Source organism: Hemiscyllium ocellatum, chromosome 4 (assembly GCF_020745735.1).
Source record: "Hemiscyllium ocellatum isolate sHemOce1 chromosome 4, sHemOce1.pat.X.cur, whole genome shotgun sequence".
In the NCBI taxonomy this organism is placed as follows: Eukaryota; Metazoa; Chordata; class Chondrichthyes; order Orectolobiformes; family Hemiscylliidae; genus Hemiscyllium; species Hemiscyllium ocellatum.
Genome location: NC_083404.1, coordinates 45,212,288 through 45,224,541, shown reverse-complemented (window position 1 = coordinate 45,224,541; position 12,254 = coordinate 45,212,288). Strand labels below are relative to the sequence as shown.

Sequence of the window (12,254 nt, the reverse complement as noted above, 5' to 3'; positions counted from 1 at the left end):
AGAGATTGGCCAGGTGGATCGCACTGAGTTGGAGTTTCCTGACTGAGGCTGTTATCCTGGGTCAATCAGGAAGTCCTGGCTGACAAAAATAAACAAGGGTCTTCACTGGCCACTCGGGTGTTTTCCCTTCTTCCTGGTGGTGGAAATTGAATAAAGATTCGACTTTGTGCTGCTCACTGTGTCTCACACCTGCACACACACACCATGGGTGCTGGGGGAAAAAAAAGCACTACCGCAGTTAGACGGTAGTGTGGGGGTTAATTAAAACAACAAAAAAAGAAATAATAAAAAAAACAAATAAACAAGGGTCCTGGCGATTATCCTCGCTCTGAGGACTGGTGCTGAGCTACCTGGTCAGAGTTAATTTACAGTTCACGCGTAAGTAAAGGGTGACTTGATAATGGAATACTAGTGTCTGTGGAGTTATTTCACTAGTGAACAGGACCGAATGACCCAGCTCCTAGCTCTTTACAGTATTGGTCCAAATATGAATAAAACAGCTGAACTCCAGAGGCAAGGTGAGTTCAACTATCCTTGTCATCAAGACAGAATTTGACAGAATGCAGTGTCAAGGAGCCCTACAACAATGTACGTCAATGGGAATAGAGGATACAACCCTCTCCTACATGAGATCATACTTAGCACAAATGATGATGGTTGTCATTGTTGGAAGTCAATCACCTCAGTCCCAGGGCATCACTCTAGGAGTTCCTCAGATTACTGTTATGAACCTGCCATCTTCTGCTGCTTCATCAATGACCTTCTTTCCATAGTGTTTGATGAAGGTCATAGATGATTACTGTTATACAGATCTCCTCAGATACTGAAGCAATCCTTGCCGAAATGCAGCACCTGAACAACATTGGGCTTTGGCTAACAAGTAGTAAGTACTACTTGTGTTAGGCAATGCCACGTCAAACAACAGACGATCTAACCATTGTCCACTGACATTCAACTGCATTGCTATCACTGAGTACCCCACTATCAACGTTGTGAGGGTTACCACTGTCCTGAAGTGTAACTGGACCAGCCAAACAAATGCTGTGGCTCAAGGATCAAGTCAGAGTCAGACTCCCCAAAGCTTGTCGACCATCTAACAGGCGTAAGTCAGGTGTGGTGGAAATATTCTCTACTTGTCTGGAGGAGTACAGCTCCAGCAACACAGAACAAGCTCAACACAGCTTAGTATGATGCAGCCCATTTGACTAGCGTCCCATCTATTATATTCTACATCCACTCCTTCCAATACTGGCACACAGAGGCAACAGTGCGTACTATTTGCAAGATGCTCTGCAGCGCTCATCACAACTCTTTCAACAGCATATTCCAAATGGGACAACACATCCATGCCAGGACAAGCCAAACAGAGGTACGCACACAAGAATTCCTAGAAGCATGGTATTCCAACCAAAACTCTGTCAATATATACATTGACTTGGAACACAGTTACCACCCCCATAAGAAAAAGAAGAAATGACATCACTAACCAAAGCAACCCAAACACAAATAGAAAACGGGCTATAACACCAGTGCTTTATCCAGAGGTTCACTGAAGATGTTATCTAGTATGGTGACAAGACATCTGAAAACAAACCTTTCAGCTCAGTGAGCAAACCTACATCCAGAGCTATGCCTTTTCAAAAAGGAATTCTTGAAGAAAAGGAGCTGATGAGTCTGATAATGAGACATAGAGAAGCCTACAATAAACTAATCCAACATTTCAAAATTTCCATTGGAATGGATGTGCTTCCAATATTCCATTCTTAAGCATGACCTTATTTGATAACACCTTGAAGATCCTACCCAGAGTCATCACCTTCCCAACAAGTATTTCAAACTTGCTGGACCAGATCATTTCCTTCAAATATCCCTGCTCTAGCCTATGCGTTCTTGCTTCTCCTGATATATATAGACGATCACCATTCACCTCTGCCTATAACTTATTCTCTACAACTCAGCAGAGTGAGTTCTGACTCTAAAAAACTCTCTTTGTATTGCCCTGATTTGAAGTTTTAAATTCAAGTTGAAGTATTTTAGTTGAAGATACTTCCAGAGTGTAGGCCTGAACCAACATCTGCCATTCACAAAAGCTGCATACCTTTGTGCCTTCCCATGTGACACTTCATTACAAACGTTGCTTACAGCAAAATTTATGAAATTTACATAGGTAAAGAATAATGAACTGCTCTTCCCTCACCCTCTGCCACCCAGTTCTTAAACTAGCCACATGATTTTCTAAATTAAATCCTTAATTAATAGAATAAGAGGTATCCCTACAGTGTAGAAGCAGACCAACTGACCCATCAAGTCACATTGATCCTATTTATGCAGAGAAATTACAGAAACTACAATCACTTTCCTTAGAGTAATGGCAAAGGCAACTTAATGGGGATGATATGGGGTATACTAGTTAAGGAGAAACTGTTTCCACAGGTACTAGTATCACAGATTTAAGATAATTGGTAAAAACAAAAACAGAACAGCGAGAAGAATGCTTTTTACTCTGGAAGGAATTGTCTGAAAGAGTGTGAAAGCTGATTCAACTGCAATTTTCAGGAAAAACTGAGGTACTTATGTATTTGCAGGAATACAGGAGGAGAGTAGGGGGAGTGGGAGTAATTGGATAGCTCTATCAAAGTGTCGACATGGGGATTCAAGGCAAATTACCTCATCTCATGATGATTCTATGATTTTATCATTTAAATTGCTGTACTGTACCTGGTATGAGGTTGTCTCATCTTGGGTACCAGCTGAATCTTGTGGTGCCTGACTGACCAATATAACCTGTGGATGAGTTGATGCAGTTTGGCCTGGGAGAGTTGCTTCAGGAACCACTGTTGGAAATTGTTGCCCCTGTTTTTGAAGAGGAAAAGATTAAATTACCAGACACAATTATATCAACAAAACAAACGTTTTGCTTCACTGCGATTAATAGTCTTGTAGATAACACTTCCATTTTCAATTCAGTCAGCATATTCTATACTAAATATTGCATGAAAGCTTAAAAATAGGTTTTAAATATTTTAATGTCAATAACGTTGTAGCAAACAGAGATGGTGATTTTGCAATTTATGAAGAAAATCTAAGGGCACTGACAATTTAAAGTACCTGTACTTTAAAGCCACCATTCTAAAACACCACATTGAACATTATAGTCATTCTGTAGAGAACAATTATAAAATATTAAAATTGAAGATTACACATCTGTAATGTTTTTAATAGTCAGTAAATCCATCCCATCTGTCAATATTTTGCATGAAGCACATCTGGGTCTATATTTTCTATATGTCATTATTAGCCTCAAATTCCTTCCTTAGAATTTAGACAATTGGGTCTTTATCATTATATTTAAATACATTTATCTTTCTGAGCTTATTTCACCATTACTCTTCTAAAACTGCTTCATGGAATTGATATGCTAAAATATTTGGCACTGCATATTACAAAAGGTTTAAATATTAAATTTATTTATGTTCATTTATTTATGTTTAAATCCTTACATGGGTTTACTCCTCCCTAACTCTATTACCTCGCATAGCCTAACGACCCTCCAAGATCTCTCTACTAATTTACTTTTCATCTTTTATGCATTCATTCTTTCCATTGCACTAGTTTTTCGATTACAGAAATAGCTGCTGAGGCACTAAGCTCTGTAATGACTTTCACATCTCTCGCGTGCTCTCTCTCTCTCTCCCTCCCTCCTTTAAGGACATCTTTTTGATTAAGTTTTTTACCACGTCTGCCTTAATAATCTCCTTATGTGGCTCAGTGTCAATTTTTTTTTGACAATATGCTGATAAAGCAACTTGGGCACTTTATCACACAAAAGATGCTATACAAATACAAGTTGTTACATAGAACAGTACAGCACAATACAGGCCTTTCAGTCCTCAAAGTGGTGATGACCTCTTAGCCTACTCTAAGGTCAAACTAACCGACAGACCCTTCATTTTACTATTACCCATGTGTCTATCCAAGAATGGCTTAAACGTCCCTAATGTTTGTGACTCTACTACAACTGCCGGCAGTGAATTTCATGCATCCACCACTCTGTGTGCAAAGAACCTTCCTCCAATCACCTTAAAATTATGTCCCCTCCTGATAGCCATTTCCACCCTGACAAAGAGTCTCAGACTATCCACTCTATCTATGCCTCTCATCATCTTGTACACCTCCATCAAGTCACCTCTCATCCTTCTTCGCTCCAATGTGAAAAGCCCTAGCTCCCTTAACCTTTTTTCATCAGGCATGCCCTCCAGTACAGGCAGCATCCTGGTAAATCTCCTCTTCACCGTCTCTAAAGCTTCTACATCCTTTCTATAACATGGAGACCAGAGCTGAATACAATATTCCAAATGTGGTCTGACCAGGGCTTTATAGAAATGCAGTATAACCTCACGGTTCCTAAACTCAATCCCTCTGCTAATGAAAGCCAACACACCATATACCTTCTTAAAAACCCAATCAACTTGGGCGGCAACATTGAGGATCTATGGACGTGGACTCCAAGATCCCTCTGGTCCTCTACAATGTCAAGAATCCTTCTTTTAACCATGTAATCTGCATTCAAATTAGACCTTCCAAAATTAATCGCTTCACACTTTTCCAGGTTGAATTCCGTCTGCCACTTCTCAGGCCAGCTCTGCATCCTGTCAATGTCCCAATGCAACCTACAACAACCCTCCACACTAATCGACAACTCATCAACCTTCATGTCATCGGCAAACTTACTAACCCATCCTTTCACTTCTTCATTCAAGTCATTTATAAAAATCACAAAGAGTAAAGGTCCCAGAGTTGATCCATGAGGAACACCACTGATCACCAAGCTCCAGGCCAAATACTTTCCATCTACTACCACCGTCTGTCTTCTACGGGCCAGCTGGTTCTGATTCCAGACAGCCAAAATATCCCTGTAATTCATACCTCCTTACTTTCTGAATGAGTCTACAACAGGGAACTTCATCAAATGCCTTGCTAAGATCCATAAACACCACATCCACTGCCCTACCTTCATCAGTGTGTTTGTCACACCCTCAAAGAATTCAATAAAGCTGGAGTGGCATGACCTGTCCTTCACAAAGCTATGCTTACTCTCTCTAAACAAGCAATGCTTTTTGAAATAATCAAAAATCCTGTCTCAGAATCCTCCCCAATAATTTGCCTACCACCATACTCAGAATGACTGGTCTGTAATTCCCAGGTTATCCCTATTCCCTTTCTTGAACAAGGGAATAACATTTGCCACCCTCCAATCATCTCATACCACACAGGTGAGAGTGAGATCACAAAGTTCATCGGCAAAGGTGCAGCCATCTCTTTCCTCACTTTCCATAGTAACCTTGGGTACATTTCATCTCCTCATGTTTTTCAAACTTTCCAGCACATCCTCCTTCTTAAGATGCACCTGTTCGAGCGCATCAGCCTGTTTTATGCTGTTCTCACACATGACAAGGTCCCTCTTTACTAGTGAATACTGAAGCAAAGTATTCATTAGGGTCCTCCCCTACCTCTTCCGACTCCAGACCCAAGTTCCTTGTACTATCCTGATCGGCCCTAACTCTCACGCTGGCCATCCTCTTGTTCCTCACATAAGTGTAGAATGCCTTGGGGTTTTCCTTAATCCAACATGCCAAGGCTTTCTCATGCCCCCTTTTAGCTCTCCTAAGGCCATGCTTCAGTTCCTTCCTGGCTACCTTGTCATCCTCTGGAGCCCTGTCTGATCCTTGTTTGACTAGATGATCCACATCTCTTGTCATCCAAGGTTCCTTCATTGTACCATCTCTTCCTTGCCACAGTGAGACAAACCTATCCAGCACTCGCAGCAAGTGCTTCCTAAACAACCTCCACATTTCTGTTGTGCATATCCCTGAGAATAGCTGCTCCCAATTTATGCTCCACAGTTTCTGCCTAATAGCATTGTAATTCCCCCTCCCCCAATTAAATACATTACCATACTGTCTGTTCCTATCCCTCTCCATGAGTGTAGCAAATGTCAGGGAGTTGTGATCACTATCACCAAAATGCTCTCCCACTGAGAGATGTGACACATGATCTGATTTTACTACCAAGCACCAAATCCAATATGGCCTCCCCTCTAGTCAGCCTATCTACCTATTGAGTCAGAAATCCTTCCTGGATACACCTGACAAAATCTGCTCCATCCAAACTATTTGTAATGAGGAGGTTCCAAACAATATTACGGAAGTTGAAATCACCCATGACAACAACCTTGTTTCTTCTGCACCTTTCCAAAATCTGCCTCCCAAACTGCTGCTCAGTGTCTCTGTTGCTATTGGTGGTCTATAGAAAACTCCCAACAAAGTGACTGCTTCTTTCCAGTTTTTGACTTCTACCAAAATAACTCAGTAGACATATCGACGACATCCCTTTCTGCAACTTTTATACTATCCCTGATTATCAATGCCACTCCCCCAATGCTTTTACCTCCCTCCCTATTTCTTTTGAAACATCTAAACCCCAGAACATCCAACAACCATTCCTGCCCTGAAATATCCAAGTCTCCATAACAGCCAGAACATCATAGCTCCAAGTACTGACCCATGCTCTAAGTTTATCACCCTTATTCTTGAACACTTCTTGAGTTAAAATAGGAGAAAGTGAGGACTGCAGATGCTGGAGATTAGAGTCCAGAATGTGGTGTTAGAAAAGCACAGCAGGTCAGGTGCATCCGAAGAGCAGGAGAGTCGACGTTTCAGGCATAAACCGTTCATCATAAATAAGTGATAAAATAGACACATTTCAACCAATCACACTGACTGCAACTTTGCTCTATCAACTGTCTATCCTTCTGCACGCTGTATCTACCTGTTCACCAGTACCCCATCCTAGAATCCATAGCTCCAGTTCCCATCGCCCTGCCAAACTAGTTTAAACCGTCCCAAAGTGCTCTCCTGCCTGGTGATCCACCAAACATATGTCTAATGCATAGCTCTTTCAACATTTTTTCTGACCGCTACGTAAAGCTAGACACTACTGGAAACCTGTCAAATCTTAATTTTTAAAATTAGGTTTAATTTGAGCTAATAAAAATTTTGAGTTTATTTTAATATATTTGATTCCCTAAATTAGAGAATGGTATGTATCCAAAAAATACTTTTCCACAGAGCTTTATGAAGGTATGGACAACACAGTTTGAAACGATGGTGGAATCAGACACAACAGTAGCTTTTGGAGGGAATTGGAGACAAACTTACAAAGAAAAAAATGGAGTGCTGGAGGGAAAAAGCAAGTGGATTGGGACTAATTGGATAGATATTTTTAAAATGATGGCTTGAATTGCCCCCTTTTTACCTGTGTGATTCTAAATTTAAGTCTACAATCTCTGTTCTTGGTCACATGCAGCACATAATGTTGATAGCTCCACATCTTCCTTTTGTTTGCCTTTGAAATGTAATATGGAATTATTTTTGTTTAAACCATACCCATGTTCTGCAATCATTTACTGTATCAAGTTCTGTGCTTTTGGTTGAAAAGTGATTCCTGTAACAACTTACTAAGTTATATGCTTGAAGATTTAAGACATTTCAACATTAATGAATTTTTTGAAAGTTCACTATCTTTTTCAATGGAGGAAGCATGAAGTACTGGATGAAACTTCAATGTGATATTCTTGAGACAAGTGAATTGCTAAGGAAATATTGGATACATCTCTACAACTGTCGTATCCAGCACAAAAATAGAAAAACATCCAGTTTTAAACAGGTGTCTTCAACTATCTGGCCCCCAAGCTCTGGAATTCCCTTCTTAAAACCTCTTTGCTTAGCTTTCCTACTTTAAATACATTATTTTAAAACGATTTCTTTGACTAAGTGCTTGATCACTTGTTCTAACATTTCATTATATCGTAGTGTCTACAATGCCTATGTGGAGCATCTTTGGATTTTATTTTTTCATTAAGGTGATGTATAAGTACACAAGGCTCTGGATTACAGTGGTGCTGGAAAAGCACAGCAGTTCAGGCAGAATCTGAGGAGCAGGAAAATCGACGTTGATAGAGATCAGAGTGGAAGACCATGGTGCCTGATTTATGCCTGAAATATCGACTCCTGCTCCTGACCGGTTGTGTTGGCACCACACTTCGATTTTGTTGCATATTGAGGACAGTACTGATATTCGCTGCTGGAAATCTCGGAGTCTACAACTCACAGACCACAAGACCTATCATAAGTATCAATATACTCTCAGCTATTAAATGAAAAATTTTTAAATAATAAATACATTAATGTTTGGAAGTGTCCTGTTGGTTCAGCCTTACCTGAGCAGCTATGTTGAGTGTGACTGTGTCTAAACCAGCAGACAGCATGCTTTGGGTGTCAGTCAAAGTAAGAGTAACACTGCCATCTCCACCCATATTAGCAGACGACATCTCAAGATTCTGGGTAGGGACAGTAGTTTGGGAAAGGGACGTAGTGAGGGAAGATGCCAAACTGTTTGCAGTTGAACTCAACCCTGTAAGTGATGCAAACAAAGACTGAATCAGTTCCTGTATCTCTATGGAACATAGAACACATGGTGAGCAAAATACTTTTAGTCATCATTCATGAATTTTCCTCTGGACAATATTTACAATCCTAGAACTTTTACCTTGAGCTAACAAGATATCTGATTCAAGACGCCCAACAATTGCCAGAAAATATCCAAAGAGATTTTTACTATTAGCAGCATGTTCCAACCACTAGCCCTTTGAGGTTATAATACATGAGACACAAGTACCAGAATTTTTGTTAGATGGCTGTAGGACTCTGTTAACTTTCATACTTGTTAACTATTCTAGATCTGGACTAACACTGTAAATTACTATTGGCTAACTAACTGTTAAATAAGTGTCTACAATGCACAGTTTTGGACCTGATATTGTATTGCTCACCAGTTACTCACCACAGTCATTCCTAATAAAGTTACAGTTAAATACACTTGTGAAAGTTGTGAGAGTTCCTTAAGGATATAACAAGGTGATGAACAAGAACTGTTAGATTTGTATTTGGATTTTCAGAACCGCATTCAATAAAGTGTCGTTTAAAAAGTAATTACACAAGAGCTCACTGATTTCTTTTGGGGGGTGGGGGAAGGTATGGCGATGTATTAGCGTGTTTTGAGAATTGGTTAACACACAGAAAACAATTTTGGGATTTTAGGTTTAAAAGATGTAACTCGTGAAGTATCACAAGGATTACTGCTAAATTGCCCATCGTGTTAGGTGTAGGGGTACATGTAGGGGAATGGGTCTGCGTGGGTTGCTCTTTGGAGCCTCGGTGTAGACTTGTAAGTAATCTAATCTAATTAACTAATTGAGACCTTACACATATTAATGATAGAGGAAAAGGCACAGTATATATAAATTTGCTGATGATACAAAAATAAGTGGAAAAGCATCTTGTGAAGAGGGCATAAGGAAACTGCAAGGGGCTATAGACAGGGTAAGCAAGTGGGGAGAAACTTGGCATATGTATTATAAGTATTCTTTGGTAGGAAGAATCAAAAGGCAGACTATTATTTAAATGGACAGCGGTTCCATCAAAAAAAACCAGAGAAATTTGGGTGTTCTTGTACATGAAACACAAAAAAGGTAGCATGGAGGTGCAGTGAGTGTTTAAGGCAGCAAATGGAATTCTGGGCTTTATTATCAGGGGAATGGAATTTAAAAACAGAGAAGACTTGTTCCAACACTACAAGGTGTTGTTGTGGTTGCACTGTGTTCAGTTTGGTCCCCATATTTAAAAAAAGGATATACTAGTATTGTTCAAAAGTGATCCACTAGGCGGATTCCTGGGATGAATTGATTGACTTATCAAGAACAGCTGAACAGGTTAGGCCTTTATTCATCAGTGTTCAGAAGATTCTTATTCAAATATACAGGATTCAGATGGGGCTTGACAGAGTAGATGCTGAGGAGCTGTTTCCATGGAAAGCGAATCTTGAACTTGGGACATAGTTACAGAATAAGGCGACACTTATTTAAAACTGAGATGCAAAAAAATTTCTTCTTCCAGAGGGTAAGGAATGTCTGGAATTACTATCTCAGAGAGTTGTACAGGCTAGATCACAGAAAGCATTTAAAGAGGAGGTAGGGTCGGTTACCTCAATTTGCTGGTTTATGATGCACAGTGATGTCAATAGCCTAGGTATAATTAGCATGGTTACTATGAAGGTGTACTGACCCTCAGGTTAAATCAGAATCAGTTATGTTTGGTAATGAGGTAACAGCGCTATGGTCCACGAGGAGGGAAGTAGTGAGAAATGACGGAGGAGGAATCTGGGAGAAAGGGATCACAAAGGACCTGGTGTTCAACAGGAAGAAGAGATTCTTCAGTTGGTGAGTAGTGGGAAAGTTTGAATAAGTGGTGCCTACTTTCTTGCATTAGTAGAAAATGCTGAAAAATGTGTGGCTGGAAAAGCGCAGCAGGTCAGGCAGCATCCAAGGAGCAGGAGAATCGACGTTTCGGGCATAAGCCCTTCTTATGCCTGAAACGTCGATTCTCCTGCTCCTTGGATGCTGCCTGACCTGATGCGCTTTTCCAGCCACACATTTTTCAGCTCTGATCTCCAGCATCTGCAGTCCTCACCTTCTCTTAGTGGAAAATGTCTTTGTTTTGCAACTCCAGGGAAGCTCTGAATGATGTCAAATTCCAGTGTGCTGTTTGTTTTTTTTCCTCTTCAAATGCTGTACAGACTGTTCTAGAACCTTCAGTACATACTTTTGATAATGTTTCTTTAAATGAATAAAGTATATTTTTGTAATAATAAAATTGGTTCCTATTTTATTGCTTGTAATTTAGGAAGCAGTCACACCCCTTAGATTAACTAGCTCAAATTTAGTCAGTGGTCTGTGATATGAGAGTGAGACTACAAACAAGGCAAATAGAGGGACCTAGGAGGTAGTACTGAAGGAGCCTCAGCCCTTGAGCTTGTCTAAAAGGTTTGAGATTCTTGTTCTCTGTGTCGATGAGACTGGGGGCTTTAGGAAGGAAGTGCAAACTAACCACAGCACTGCAGTACAGGAGACCATTCAAGAGGTGGGACGAAGGAGAAATGTTGTTGTAATGGTAGGTGTATAGTCAGTGGTATAGACTCTGTTTTCTGTGGCCACAATCAAAAGCCCCAAGGGCCCTGTTGCTTTCCGGGTGCTTAGGTTCATGATATCTCATCTGGGCTGCAAAAGAACTTGGGGAAAGATCTAGCTGTCATGGTCCACATAGGTACCAATGACATAGGTAGAAAGAGGAAAGTGATCCTGAGGGAATATGAGCAATCGAGGCTAAATTATAAAGCAGAACCAAAAAGGTAACAATCTCTGGATTACTACCTGAGCCACAACAAAACAGGGTTAACAAGATTGAAGTGGTAAATGTGTGGCTTATTGATGATCTGGGGAAAACCGGGTTTGAATTCATGTGACATTGAAACCAGTACTGGGCAAGAAGGGAGCCATTTAAAAAGACAAGTTCCATCTGAATCATGCTGGAACCAGACTCCTGGCAAATTGCAGAACCAGGGCTACAGATAGGGCATTAACCTAAATAGTGAATTCAGTGCATGGAAATTTTAAAAGGGGTGGGAGGGCTTGGCAGAGGTTATTAATGTATCCACACCAAGTGTTTGAATAGAGACTATAGAAAGGCTCAAGAATTTAACTTCAGGCACAGTAGATGTGGTGACAACTATGGAGAACAGGGGGCAGTCAATGCACAGCTTAGGGTGTTGTACTTAAATGCATGCAGTATACAAAACAGGTTAAATGAACTTGTAACACTGATCAAATTGGCAGGTGTGATGCTGTGCATATCACAGATGTGGTTGCAAGAGTTCAGAGCTTGGACATCCATGTTCTACTGAAAGGACAGGTAGATGGGCAGAGTGGCAGAACGTGTGGGGTAGCCTTGTTAGTAAGAAACTAAATTAAAAATTGATAGCAAGAAGTGATACAGATTCAGGTGGCACTGAATCTATGTGGGTAGAGTTGAGGAAGCACAAAGGAAAAAAAGACCTTAATGGGAGTTATGTACAGTAGTCAGGATTTGGGGAAGAAAATAAATCAGGAAATAGAAAAGTCATGTAAAAAATTACAATAATCATGGGAGACTTCAATATGCAGGTGGACTGGGAAAAGATTGGTCGCGGACCTCAAGAAAAGGAATTCTTGGAATATCTACAAAATGGTTTGTTGGAGCAGCCTGTGGTAGAGCTGACTAGGGAACAGGCAATTCTGAATTTGTTGATGTGTAATGAAGCAG

At 40.4% G+C, this 12,254-nt stretch overlaps 1 protein-coding gene across 2 annotated transcripts in view; it reads right to left on the bottom strand.

The window, feature by feature from the left end:
- The window catches only part of LOC132813309 (zinc finger protein 236-like), a 162,713-nt gene that overhangs the window by 13,291 nt on the left and 137,168 nt on the right, over positions 1-12,254 (bottom strand). For both annotated transcript variants that reach the window (XM_060823121.1, XM_060823124.1), the window contains exons 27-28: positions 8,279-8,472; positions 2,719-2,853 (exon numbers count right to left, since the gene is read on the bottom strand). In XM_060823121.1, the coding sequence (XP_060679104.1) occupies positions 2,719-2,853; positions 8,279-8,472 (329 nt within the window). The remainder of the gene's footprint in view (positions 1-2,718; positions 2,854-8,278; positions 8,473-12,254) is intronic.